Genomic DNA, 15,112 nt, shown 5'->3' on the forward strand with positions numbered 1-15,112 from the left:
GCTCCACTGGTTAACTGGCACGTTGACATATCTAGAGGTGCTGGGTTCGACACCCAGCCCTCACTCTTTTTGATTTTTTTTTTTGGCGCCCAGGAGAAGCCCAAACATCCCTTCCGAATCCAACTCCCTCCGATAACCTAGCATAAATTCGAATCCCTCCCGTAAATCTGGCGGTCCAGTCGCTCGGCGGCAGCGGTGGTGGTGGTCACCGGCCCCGTCCCTCTCCGACGACGAGCCCCGGCCCTCTCCGACGATGAGCCCCTCCGCCTCTCCCGGTCTGCACCCCTCTCATCTCTCCCCTCTCGATCTGTTCTTCTTCGTCAGTTCACAATATCGAATCTCTGTGATCCAATATGTGCTGTTACTAGGACTAAAGTACCGAGTCCGAGGTGACGGCGCTGCGTCCGAGCAAGGGATCTGCTGTCCATCTGCCTCACCGACGACGAGCCCCTCGCCCTCTCCAGGACGAGCCCCTCGCCCTCTCCAGGACGAGCCCCGTCCCTCTCCAGGACGAGCCCCGGCCCTCTCCAACGACGAGCCCCTCCGCATCTCCCGGTCTGCACCCCTCTCATCTCTCCCCTCTCGATCTGTTCTTCTTCATCAGTTCACAAAATCGAATTGAACTGCTGTGCATTGCTTGAAATTGGAACTGCTGTGCAGTTAGGTGTGTGCTAATTGCAACATTTTGTTCTTCCGCAGATGGACAGACGCTGGATTACAACAAGAATTAGAAGGCTTTCCCCTGAACACACAAAGGGAGTGGCAGAGTTTATGCAGTTTGTTCGCTTGAGTGCTGCCAATGATGATCAGGTCCTGTGCCCATGCCGTAGCTATCTCAACCGGTGCACAAAACCTCTAGATGTAGTAGAGGCTCATTTGCTTCTTTTTGGGATGGCAAGCACTTATGACAGATGGGTCTTCCATGGAGAACCATTACATCCTGTACCTGAAGCTGGACATGGAGGACAAGGAGGTGCACCTGAAGCCGGACATGGACATGGAGGTGAACCTGAGGCTGGACATGGAGGTGAACCTGAGGCTGGACATGGAGGTGAACCTGAGGCTGGACATGGAGTTGATGTAGGGGCACACCATGTTGGTGGAGGTGATGCAGAGGCATACTATTTTGGTTTGCAAGAGGAAGATGGTTACGAAGATGATAGAATTCCTGATCTGCTTGCTGATTTGTACAAGTCAGAACCGCAAGGTCCTGGAAAGGACACTATATTTGCTGAGTTGATAGAAGAAGCCAAGCGCGCAGCCAGCGATGGGGGTACAATGTCAAGGTTTTCACTCACAGTCAAGTTACTTCAGGCCAAGTCGTACTACCGGATTAGCAACGTTGCATTCAACGCGATACTCCTGATTTTGACCTTGCAATACCCTACTAGCTCAATACCAAAGTCATACGAGGAGGCACTTAGCATAATTGGCAGGTTGGGCCTTGGTTATGATAGTATCCATGTGTGCCCGAATAACTGTGTATTGTTCCGGAAGGATTATGCCAAGGAGAATAATTGCCCCAAGTGCAAAGCCTCCAGATGGAAAGATGCTGATGGTAGGAGACAGATCCCAGAGAAGGTGCTGAGGCACTTCCCATTGATTCCAAGGCTGCAAAGAATGTTTCTTTCAAAGGAGCAATCAAAGGAAGTACAGTGGCACAAACTGAAGCGGCAAGACGTGAAGAATGAACTCAGTCATCCAGCAGACGGGGATGCATGGAAGGATTTTGACAATATTCATAAAGACTTTGCCGCTGATGCCAGGAACATAAGGCTTGGACTTGCCACGAATGGTTTTAATCCCTACGGGAATATGAGCAACTCCTACGGCATGTGGCCTGTATTCGTGGTGCCATACAACCTTCCACCATGGGCATGTATGGATCAGTCCAACTTCATGCTGACATTGCTAATCCCTGGTCCATCCTCTCCAGGAAAAGATTTTGATGTCTTCATGGAGCCTTTGATGGAAGAGCTGCAGGAGCTCTGGAAAGGTGTAAAATCATATGATGCCAATAGTCCAGACAAGTTTGATCTCCGTGCTGCAATCTTATGGTGCATTCATGATTATCCAGCACTGCACACATTGTCAGGGAGGGCCACAACTGGTTACCAGGCATGTGTGCGTTGTGACAAAGAGAATTGCTCCAAGAAATTAAGGAACAAAATCTGCTTTATTGGGCACCGCCGTTGGCTACCTCGGTACCATCCTTGGAGAAATAGCAAAGAATTCAATGGTGCTTCTGAAAGGCATGAGAAGGCAGCGGAATTCACTCCAGAAGAGCTGAAGGAACAGCTTGATAGGGTTAGAGATGTGATACCAGGCAAGCTTCAGAAGAAAAGGAAACGTGAGGATGGTCAGTGTTGGAGCCGTAGGTCATGTTTGTGGGACTTGCCATACTGGGAAGATCTAAAGCTGAGGCATAATCTCGATGTAATGCACATCGAGAAAAACATCTGTGACAATCTGATTGGTACTTTCATGAACATACAAGGCAAGACAAAGGACACTGTGAATTCAAGGCTTGATTTGGAAGACATGGGCATAAGACGTGACTTGCATTTGCAGCCTGTTTCAGCTGACTCTTTTGAGATGCCACAGGCGTGGTATACAATGAGTAAACAAGAAAAAATTGCATTTTGTGAATTCATAAAAGCTGTGAGGTTTCCAGATGGGTACGCGTCTAACATATCCAAGTGTGTGGCTGCTGATAAGTGCAAGCTTCAAGGGCTGAAGACCCATGACTGTCATATATTGCTTCAAAGGATCTTACCGGCTGGCCTGCGAGGAACAATCCATGAAGACATATATGAAGTGGTTGCTGAGCTTGAAAATTTCTTCAGAGAGCTGTGCTGCAAAACACTGAAGAGAGACGTTCTGGACAGACTTGAAAAGGAAATCGTAGTTATTCTTTGCAAACTTGAGAAGATCTTCCCCCCATCTTTCTTCGACGTGATGGTGCATTTGGCCATCCATTTACCAAAAGAGGCAAGGCTTAGAGGCCCAGTGCATTACGGTTGGATGTACCCAGTCGAAAGAAGGTTGCTAACATTGAAGCGTTATGTCCGGAACAATGCCAGGCCAGAGGGATCGATTGCCGAAGCATATATTGTTGATCAGTGCCTGACATTTTGCTCGAGATACTTCGACGATGTTGAAACAAGATTCAACCGTCCAAGCAGAAATCCGGAGCGGGATGATTCACATATTGGTGATGTGTCTGTTTTCAAACACGGTGTATGCAGGTGAGGACCATGACAACATGGTGTGGTATGTGCTCCGACGTTGCCCTGAGGTTGATCCATACATCGAGTACGTTTCTCTTCATCCCCATATATAGATAGGTTATTGCAGCCTGTCCAAATAATAATTAGGATCTATTTTCTGTTGCCATTCCAGCCTGTGCAAACAAGAGTTGAACCAACGAGGTGGTCAGATCAATGTTGATAGATGGCTTACCAAGAACTTTGCTAGATGGTTTCAGACTCATGTGAGATCTTTAGCTGGTTTATTTCTGAAGATTGGAAAAGTTCATGATATAAATTTTCTGTGTGTGTTACTCACCCCCTGGTTGATTTTTTGCAGATTGGAAAAATGCGAAATGATGTCTGTCCTGATCTCTATGCTTTGGCGTGCAAACCAGATTTTAGAGTGAGACTATATTCGGTATGTGTTGTTGACAGTGTTCGGTACCATACTATTGACCGCGAGAAGAACAGAAAGACACAAAATAGTGGAATCGTTTCTGAGGGAGATCATGATGGCAACAGCATTGACTTCTTTGGTCAGCTCAAATCCATCATCAGATTGCAATACAACTCCAGCGGTGGCGTCCATCGGTCAGTTGTCCTCTTCCGGTGTGACTGGTTTGACCTTGGTGGTAGGAAACCCGGATTCGACGGTGATGGACACTTCAAAAGTGTTAACACAGAAAAGTTTTGGTACAAGAATGATCCTTTCATTCTGACATCACAAGCAACCAAGGTCTTTTATGTGCCAGACACTAAGTTGAAAGGAAAATGGCAAGTGGTGCAGAAATTTCACCATAGACATCTATGGAGTGTAAAAGAAAATGAACAGGGACCCGGTGTTGCTGGACTGTCATATCAAGATGAAGATTCCAGTCAAGTTCCTGTGCAAGAAAAAGAAGGCACTGCACGGAGTAGGACGAGAAGTGACCAGGAACGTGTGCTACTTGAAAAAGTCATTGTGGACAAACTGAAGAAACGGAGCAAGGAGGTTGTTCCTGAAGAAATCGAGGAGGTTGATCAGACAATGTACCAGTATTGCAGTGATGATGATGATGATGATGATGGAGGAAATAGGACTAGGAATCGTCCAGTTTTCGAAGAAGATGAATAGCAATTTGAATCTGTAGTTTGTGTAATGGATGAATAGCAGTTTGAATCTGTAGTTTGTTTAATGTCAGTTTATTTCAGATTATGTGTCAGGTTGTTTGGCCCAGAATTTATGTTGAACATGCCAGCTTGTTTTTCCCAGAATTTATGTTGAATATGTCAGCTTTTTGTTCCCAGAATTTGTGCCCAATTTTTTGGGGAATCCATGCCCAATTTTTTGGGGAATCCATGCCCAATTTTTTCAATACATGGCTGACGCCGGCGACCATATATGGGCGGCGCCGCCGTGCATGGCTGACGCCGGCGACCATATATGGGCGGCGCCGCCGTGCAAAAGGAGTTGCTACACATTTTCAACAGAACTCATTTTGAACAGAACACATTTTCAACTGAACATAATTGCACACATACATAGACATGGTTCAAATTCAGGAACTAAACATTGTGGCACGAACAAACAAATGGTTGGAATTACAACACAATAACTCTAGCATATACTCTAGCTTCTTCTCCTCCTGACCAACAGATCACTGAATTCACCCTAATTTCAGTTCCTACACATCACCCAGGTACAACAGATGACAAAAGCTACAGATAACACCCAAACCATGAAGCCTCTCATTTTCTTTGGTTCAGGGTTGCTCTGTTTCCTTGCAGCAAGCAGAAACTTTTCTTCCTGGAGCCTCTCAATTTCTACCTGGAGCCTCTCATTTTCTTCATCTCGATCCCAAACAGCATCACGCAGATCACGAACTAATTGTTTGTGATGTGCATCCAGCGGATCATCAACCCACTTAAACACTGTACACCCTATTCCACCAGCAATCTGACAGATGAAGAACAAAAGAGGATAAATAAGCCATAGTAGAAAAGAAAATTCAGAAGACGGCGGGCTCCAGGAAATTCAGAATGGGGGGGGGGCGTGCTCGAAGACTAACCGAGCGAATTTTGCAGTTCCGGTATCTTCTCCCAGGGTTTGGATCACTCCAAGAAATCCATTGCGGCATCTTCTCGCCACAGTCACAGACGTCGGCGGGCTCATAATCGAACGGCAGCTGCCGATACGGGATGGGCTTGCCCGGCTGCCGGCGGTAACGCGACGACGCTCCTGACCTAGAAGAACTGCCCGAGCAGGCTGGGAACCCTAGATGCGCCGCCATGCGAGCTGTCGGAGGAGGAACCCTAGATGCACCTGGTCGGAGGGATTTTGGTCGAGGTGGAGCGGTTCGACCGCACCTGTTTTGAAGACAACTGATTAGTCTATCATGTCTATATACATGGACAACCATACGGTTGTCAACAACACTGTTGTAGCAAAGCGGTAGGGAGTGGTAGTGCGGCAGCGCCAGGTCGAGGGTTCGAGTCCCCGCAAGCGCATTTTTTGCCAGTTATTTCCATCGGGAGCCACTCCAACCCCGGATGGGCCGTCGGGCCAGCAATTCAACCACCGGATGGGCCATCGTGCCAGCAATTCAACCACCGAATGGGCCGTCACCATATACATTAGGGTAGGCCAGCCCAGCAGAGGAGAGCCCAAAAGAAGAGAATATCACCAGCAGCTAGCAGCCTAGTAGAGGACAGCCCAAAAGAGGAGGATATCACACAAGTCATCCAAGGTGGACGGCACAGAGAAAAAAAATAACAAGATGCCTTGGTCCCACAAGTATCAGTTGGTCCTACATGTCAGTTAGTTCAAGCCAGTTGCTTCTAGTGACACGTGTGAGGCGCGTGGGACCCGAAAAGGGACACATAGGCAAAATGGATGACATGGCAGCCAAACACATACCATTGTATTGAGCCAAATGCCAATGACGTTATTGATTTGTCGCAATCGGCAGTGCAAAAACGTCGTAGGCCACTTAATTTTGCTAATGACGTTTTGACCTAAATTGCCAATGACGTTTTGCCCAATAACGTCACGATTTTCTAGGGTTTTGCCCCCCCGAGTGGCCAACGACGGTCAAAGCTAGGAACGTCATAAAGCTATGACATTTTGATTTCCAGTCATAAAAAAACGTCATATTATGGCAGATTTCTTGTAGTGACATCGGTCTTGCGTCCTCGGGTCTCCATGCCATCCTCCCTTCCCTCCGTACTTGTCGTTGAGTTCCTATCATCAAGATATGACGTAGTATGAAGTAGTATATCGTCCCAAATAGGCGATTGTAGGCATGCATAAAGGAGAAGATTCACCTTTGCGTGCCGTCTTGGCGATGAAGCACATGATGCAGTGAAGACCGAAAGTCGCCCCGTATCAATGAGCATCTCAACAATCTTTTTATTTACTATGGCTATAGCTTTTTATTGAAAATTATTCATAGAATGCTCACTATGGTTAGCTGTAAATTTCCACCATGAATGATGCATGGCTTAGCGGCCCAGGCGTTTCTCTAACGCATATACAAACTCCATGGACTTACAAGTTTCCATTTTATTTTGCACCGCTAGGCATCCATAAACAAAAGAACATGACATCAACTAAATATGAATAAGTGCAATGTCAAAAGCGTTCCCCATGAAAGCATGGTTGTGCTAACTCCCAAATTGCAATTTGCAAACATATAAACTTCATAAGATAGTCACAATGATCAAGTTTATTAAGTGCAAGAAAGTAAATGTGCCATCAAGTTCGTGAGAGCTTTACTGACTAATTTTCTCATCCCAAAATTTAATTTGGAAGATAAATAAAAGCATAATGAATTTACTTGGAATAGCAATAATGCTAGTAGGTAGATATGGTGGACACAATTGGCAAATTTTGGTTATTGGTGGTTGGATGCATGAGTAGAGTTCATACTCAGTACAGGCGAAGGCTAGCAAAAGACTGGGAACGACCAACTAAGAGAGCAATAATGCCCATAATCATGCATAGCGACAAAACATTATCAATCAAAGCATAAAGTGATATTACGAGTCAAAAACTAAATGATCATAGAGTCTTTAGTTGACAGGTTATAGTCATAACATGGTATAAGCATGTGCCAGGTCAACCCAATAAAGCATCAAAGGAGAATACCACAGTATTATGCTTTTATGATGGAAACAACACATGATTCTTTCAATAGCATATTATGCACTCTCAGCTATTTGAGACAAGTCATTCTACAACAATAAATACTAAGCATATGACAAGAATAACATCCAACATGACATGCTTCCTTTTGCATCACTATAGGCATGAAATATTTTACTTGTCTCCAACACCAATCAACTTATTTGAAATAGCTCTCAGAGATGAAAATCAATATGAACCAGAGAGCTAATAATACACAAATAAAGAATAATAACGAGCTCTGAACAAAATTCGAGTGAAAAAAAGAGCCAAACGTAGTACTAGCAAACTAGAACACTCGCAGAACAATAACAACGAAAACTAGAGCGTTCTATGCAATTAAAATGGAGCGTGTCTCTCTCCAAAACAAATATGCTGGGATCCAACCATATGCTACAGCAAACAAAACTAAACTAAACTAAAAAAAATAAAGACGCTCCAAGAACAACACATAGCGTATGAAGCAATAAAAATATAGCGCATAGAGAAATGACCTGTTGCTTTGTTGATAAAGAGGGGATGCCTTGGGCATCCCCAAGCTTTGACGCTTGTACCTCTTGGATATTTCTTGGGGTGCAGGGGCATCCCCAAGCTTGAGCTTTTGTCCATTCTTCATCTTATCACATCATTCTTCTCTCCCTACACTTGAAAACTTCCTTCATACAAAACTTCACACAATTCTTTATTAGCAGCATTAGTTCAATCAAAATAAACAAATCCACTTGGTTTCAGTTATATCATATATCAAACATCTATTAAGGCATTAGCTACTGTAGCAACTCTTCAAAAAGGCTCTTTGATTAAAAAAACTCAAAAAAAAAGAGATTAAGAGGCAAATGCAAATAGTGGCAGAAATATGTCAAAACAGAACATTAGGTAAAGATCGATTTTTTCGAAATTTTTTTGTTGCCCATCTCGAAAAGTGGTCAACTAACGGAAGTTAGATAATAACCTGGGAATATGCACAAAAATTGTCAGTTCAAAATTCCGCTCTGGATATTTATACGAATTTTTATGGTGACAGCACAGAATCTGTTTTCAGGACAGCAACTTCCCCAAATCTTACTTTCTTCTTATTAGAGGCTATTCTTGGCACAAAAACGAAATAAAAATGATAAGGAGATGTTATTACAGAGGTAATAACTTCTAAGACTTAACAAAAGAAAAATTACTGTAATAAAACATGGGTTATCTTCCAAGAGTGCTTTTCTTTAACGACTTTCAGCTAGGCACAGAAAAAGAGCTAGCATCAAGTATTATCAAGTGAAGAAGCATCAACATCATAAATGACGGGAGCCATGCGCCTACCCCTCCTACTGATACGTCTCAAACGTATCTATAATTTCGTATGTTCCATGCTAGTTTTATGACAATACTCACATGTTTTATATACACTTTATATCATTTTTATGCATTTTCCGGCACTAACCTATTAACAAGATGCCGAAGTGCCAGTTCCTGTTTTCTGCTGTTTTTGGTTTCAGAAATCCTACACAGGAAATATTCTCGGAATTGGACGAAACAAAAGCCCACGGTCTTATTTTCCACGGAGCCTTCCAGAAGACCGAAGAGGAGACGAAGAGGGGCCACGAGGCGGCCACCCCACATGGTGGCGCGGTGGGGCCCCTGGTGCGCCACCCTATGGGGTGGGCCCCTCGGGCGCCTCCTGACTCTGCCCCTTCGCCTACTTAAACTCTCCATCGTGAAAACCCTAGTACCGAGAGCCACGATACGAGAAAAGTTACGGAGACGCCGCCGCCATCAATCCCATCTCGGGGGATTCAGGAGATCGCCTCCGGCACCCTGCCGGAGAGGGGAATCATCACCGGAGGGCTCTACATCACCATGCCCGCCTCCGAACTGATGCGTGAGTAGTTCATCCTTGGACTATGGGTCCATAGCAGTAGCTAGATGGTTGTCTTCTCCTCTTGTGCTATCATGTTTAGATCTTGTGAGCTGCCTATCATGATCAAGATCATCTATTTGTAATGTTACATGTTGTGTTTGGTGGGATCCGATGAATATGGAATACTCTGTCAAGTTGCTTATTGATCTATCATATATGTGTTGTTTATGATCTTGCATGCTCTCCGTTGCTAGTAGAGGCTCTGGCCAAGTTGATACTTGTAACTCCAAGAGGGAGTATTTATGCTCGATAGTGGGTTCATGCCTCCATTGAATCTGGGACAGTGACAGAAAGTTCTAAGGTTATGGATGTGCTGTTGCCACTAGGGATAAAACAACAATGCTTTGTCTAAGGATATTTGTATTGTTTACATTACGCACAGTACTTAATGCAATTGTCTGTTGTTTGCAACTTAATACTGGAAGGGGTGCGGATGCTAACCCGAAGGTGGACTTTTTAGGCATAGATGCATGCTGGATAGCGGTCTATGTTCTTTGTCGTAATACCCTAAGTAAATCTCATATTAGTCATCATGATATGTATGTGCATTGTTATGCCCTCTCTATTTGTCAATTGCCCAACTGTAATTTGTTCACCCAACATGCTATTTATCTTATTGGAGAGACACCACTAGTGAACTATGGACCCCGGTCCATTCTTTTACATCTGAAATACAACCTACTGCAATCATTGTTCTCTGCTGTTCTTTGCAAACAAACATCATTCTCCACACCATACGTTTAATCCTTTGTTTACAGCAAGCCGGTGAGATTGACAACCTCACTGTTAAGTTGGGGCAAAGTATTTTGATTGTGTTGTGCAGGTTCCACGTTGGCGCCGGAATCCCTAGTGTTGCGCCGCACTACACTCCTTCACCAACAACCTTCACGTGGCCTTCATCTCCTACTGGTTCGATAAACCTTGGTTTCTTACTGAGGGAAAACTTGCTGATGTACGCATCACACCTTCCTCTTGGGGTTCCCAACGGACGAGTGCTTTACCGTCACAAGGAAGCTACTTTCTTGTGCCGTTGCAATCCCCGTCGCACGTCAGCAGCTACTTTTTCTGGCGCCGTTGCCGGGGAGATCAAGACACGCTGCAAGGGGAGTCTCTCACATCCAATCTCTTTACTTTGTTTATTGTCTTGCTTTACTTTATTTTATTTTCTGTCTTGTTTGCTTTCTTTATATCAAAAACACAAAAAAATTAGTTACTTGTTTTACTTTACTTAATTCGGTTTTGCTTAGTTTATTTTTATTGCTAAAATGAGTAATCCTGAAGTTGAAGTTCGTTCATTTAAGCAACAAGGGGGAGAAAGTTTTAAAGATGCTTGGTATAGAATTAGTGATGCTCATCATAGGTGCACTAAGAAACACTCCACTATTATCCTCCTTAGTAACTTTTATGTTGGTATCTCTAGCTGGAATAGGTATGTTTTTGATACTCTCGCGGGAGGTAATTTCCTAGGCACTCCTGTTTTAGAAGCTAGTTGCATTATTGAGAGTCTAGTTGGAATACCACCTGTTAATGAAGCTAAAATTGAAATCTCTCTTGAAGATGTCATGAAAAAGTTGGAGGCCATAGAGAAAAATCTTCCAAGTATTGAGACTAAATTGGGAATATTACTTGATAACACTGATAAACTTGATAAATCTCTAGGAGGAATTAATGAAAGAATTGCTGTCTTAGAAACTTGTGCTATCCATGATAATCAAACCCATAGGATTGGTGAACTTGAAGAAGCTATGGGAACCTTGGGTTCAACTTTTTCTTCTCGTAAGTTTAAGGAGAAAGCTTATGTGGGTAAGGAGCAAAAGTTCATGTATGTCTCTAAGGTGCCTAAGCCAAAGAACTATTATAAACCTAAAATTGATAAAGCCCTTAGTACCACTATGGGAAATTTAGATAATGGAGCATCTAAGATACCTATTGTGACAAGTTGTGTTTTTAAGGAAAATCATGATGTTGATGCTTCTTCTCTTGATGTTACTTGATTTACACTTTCTGCGCCTAGCTGAAAGGCGTTAAAGAAAAGCGCTTGTGGGAGACAACCCATTATTTTACTTCTGCAATTTTTGTTTTATATTTGAGTCAAGGTGCTTGTTACTACTGTAGCAATACCTTTGTATCTTTACTTTATTGCATTGTTGTGCCAAGTAAAGTCTTTGATAGAGAGTTGATACTAGATTTGGATTTCTGCGCAGAAACAGATTTTTAGCTGTCACGAATTTGAGCTGTTCTCTCTGTAGGAGAATCTAAAAATTCTAAAAAAATTCGTGAGTAATCCTCAGATATGTACGCAACTTTCATTCAATTTGAGCTTCTTCATCTGAGCATGTTAAGTGCCTCGAAAAAATTCGTCTTTATGGACTGTTCTGTTTTGACAGATTCTGCCTTTTATTTCATATTGCCTCTTTTACTGTGTTGAATGGATTTCTTTGCTTCATTAACTTTCAGTAGCTTTGGGTAATGTCCAGAAGTGTTGGGAATGATTGTGTCCTCTCTGAACATGTAAATTTTTGATTATGCACTAACCCTCTAATGAGATTGTTTTGAGTTTGGTGTGAAGGAAGTTTTCAAGGGTCAAGAGAGGAGGATGATATAATATGATCAAGAAGAGTAAAAAGTCTAAGCTTGGGGATGCCCCCGTGGTTCATCCCTGCATATTTCAAGAAGACTCAAGCATCTAAGCTTGGGGATGCCCAAGGCATCCCCTTCTTCATCAACAACTTATCAGGTCACCTCTAGTGAAACTATATTTTTATTCCGTCACATCTTATGTGCTTTACTTGGAGCATCTGTATGCTTTTATTTTTGTTTTTGTTTGAATAAATTCGGATCCTAGCATTCCTTATGTGGGAGAGAGACACGCTCCGCTGTTTCATATGAACACTGGTGTTCTTAGCTTTACTCTTAATGTTCATGGCGAAGGTTAAAAACCGCTTCGTTTATTGCTATTTGGTTGGAAACAGAAAATGCTTCATGTGGTAATTGGTATATTATCTTGAATAATTTGATACTTGGCAATTGTTTTGAGCTCTCAAATAGATCATGTTTAAGCTCTTGCATCATGTAGTTTGAACCTATTAGTGGAGAATTACTGTAGAGCTTGTTGAAATTTGGTTTGCATGATTGGTCTCTCTAAAGTCTAGATATTTTCTGGTAAAGGTGTTTGAACAACAAGGAAGACAGTGTAGAGTCTTATAATGCTTGCAATATGTTCTTATGTAAGTTTTGTTGTACCGGTTCATACTTGTGTTTGCTTCAAACAACCTTGCTAGCCAAAGCCTTGTACTGAGAGGGAATGCTTCTCGTGCATCCAAAACCTTGAGCCAAAACTTATGCCATTTGTGTCCACCATAACTACCTACTATGTGGTATTTCTCTGCCATTCCAAGTAAATTGCTTGCGTGCTACCTTTAAAAATTTCATTCCTTGTCTTTGCAATATATAGCTCATGGGAAAGTAGCTTAAAAACTATTGTGGTAAAGAATATGTCGCTTATGTATCTTATTTCTTATAATTTGCTTGTTGAGCGGTAACCATGTTTCTGGGGACGCCATCAACTGTTCTTTTGTTGAATATCATGTGAGTTGCTATGCATGTTCGTCTTGTCTGGCGTAAGGGTGATTTGCCATGAGTTGAATGGTTTGAGTATGCATATTGTTAGAGAAGAACATTGGGCCGCTAACCGAAGCCATGTATCATGGTGGAAGTTTCAGTTTGGACATTAATCCTCAATCTCTTATGAGAATATTATCTGTTGTTGAATGTTTATGCATTAAAGAGGAGTCCATTATCTGTTTTCTATGTTGTCCCGGTATGGATATCCTCAAGTTGAGATCTATCAAAAACGAGAAATCAAATGCGATCTATCTCCTTGGACCTTTGTACAGGTGACATAGAGGTACCCCTTTGTGACACTTGGTTGAAACATATGTAATGCAATGATAATCCATGGAAATCCGAGCTAATTAGGACAAGGTGTGAGCACTATTGGTATTCGATGCATGAGGCTTGCAACTTATAGGATGTCTTATGCATAACACATATGAATTATTACTACCGTTGACAAAATTGTTTCCATGTTTCCAAAATAAAAGCTCTAGCACATGAGTAATCCCTGCTTCCCTCTGCGAAGGGCCTTTCTTTTACTTTATGTTGAGTCAGTCTACCTACTTCTTTCTATCTTAGAAGCAAACACTTGTGTCAACTGTGTGCATTGATTCCTACATACTTGCTTATTTGCACTCATCATATTACTTTGTGTTGACAATTATCCATGAGATATACATGTTAAAGTTGAAAGCAACTGCTGAAACTTATATCTTCCTTTGTGTTGCTTCAAAACCTTCTATCAAGAATTTATTGCTTTATGAGTTAACTCTTATGCAAGACTTATTGATGCTTGTCTTGAAAGTACTATTCATGAAAAGTCTTTGCTATATGATTCAGTTGTTTAGTCATTATCTTTACCATTGCTTTGAATCACTTCATTCATCTCATATGCTTTACAATAGTATTGATCAAGATTATGATAGTAGCATGTCACTTCAGAAATTATCCTTGTTATCGTTTACCTACTCGAGGGCGAGTACGAACTAAGCTTGGGGATGCTTGATACGTCTCAAACGTATCTATAATTTCTTATGTTCCATGCTAGTTTTATGACAATACTCACATGTTTTATATACACTTTATATCATTTTTATGCATTTTCCGGTACTAACCTATTAACAAGATGCCAAAGTGCAAGTTCCTATTTTCTGCTGTTTTTGTTTCAGAAATCCTACACAGGAAATATTCTCGGAATTGGACGAAACAAAAGCCCACGGTCTTATTTTCCATGGAGCCTTCCAGAAGACCGAAGAGGGGCCACGAGGCGGCCACCCCACATGGCGGCGCGGTGGGGCCCCTGGGCGCGCCGCCCTATGGGGTGGGCCCCTCGGGCGCCTCCTGACTCTGCCCCTTCGCCTACTTAAACTCTCCGTCGCGAAAACCCTAGTACCGAGAGCCACGATACGAGAAAAGTTACGGAGATGCCGCCGCCGTCAATCCTATCTCGGGAGATTCAGGAGATCGCCTCCGGCACCCTACCGGAGAGGGGAATCATCACCGGAGGGCTCTACATCACCATGCCCGCCTCCGGACTGATGCGTGAGTAGTTCATCCTTGGACTATGGGTCCATAGCAGTAGCTAGATGGTTGTCTTCTCCTCTTGTGCTATCATGTTTAGATCTTGTGAGCTGCCTATCATGATCAAGATCATCTATTTGTAATGTTACATGTTGTGTTTGGTGGGATCCGATGAATATGGAATACTATGTCAAGTTGCTTATTGATCTATCATATATGTGTTGTTTATGATCTTGCATGCTCTCCGTTGCTAGTAGAGGCTCTGGCCAAGTTGATACTTGTAACTCCAAGAGGGAGTATTTATGCTCGATAGTGGGTTCATGCCTCCATTGAATCTGGGACAGTGATAGAAAGTTCTAAGGTTATGGATGTGCTGTTGCCACTAGGGATAAAACAACAATGCTTTGTCTAAGGATATTTGTATTGTTTACATTACGCACAGTACTTAATGCAATTGTCTGTTGTTTGCAACTTAATACTGGAAGGGGTGCGGATGCTAGCCCGAAGGTGGACTTTTTAGGCATAGATGCATGCTGGATAGCGGTCTATGTTCTTTGTCGTAATGCCCTAAGTAAATCTCATATTAGTCATCATGATATGTATGTGCATTGTTATGCCCTCTCTATTTGTCAATTGCCCAACTGTAATTTGTTCACC

General features: G+C 42.8%; 1 protein-coding gene across 1 annotated transcript; it reads left to right on the forward strand.

The window, feature by feature from the left end:
* The first annotated feature begins 699 nt into the window (after positions 1–699).
* On the forward strand, positions 700–4,365 carry LOC139833909 (uncharacterized). The gene is made up of 5 exons (XM_071824277.1): positions 700–826; positions 1,085–1,589; positions 1,767–2,749; positions 3,249–3,315; positions 3,687–4,365. The coding sequence occupies exons 1-5, from the start codon at positions 700–702 to the stop codon at positions 4,363–4,365; spliced, it is 2,361 nt and encodes a 786-aa protein (XP_071680378.1).
* Positions 4,366–15,112: the final 10,747 nt, after the last annotated feature.

This window comes from Lolium perenne, chromosome 7, assembly GCF_019359855.2.
Source record: "Lolium perenne isolate Kyuss_39 chromosome 7, Kyuss_2.0, whole genome shotgun sequence".
Taxonomy (NCBI): domain Eukaryota; kingdom Viridiplantae; phylum Streptophyta; class Magnoliopsida; order Poales; family Poaceae; genus Lolium; species Lolium perenne.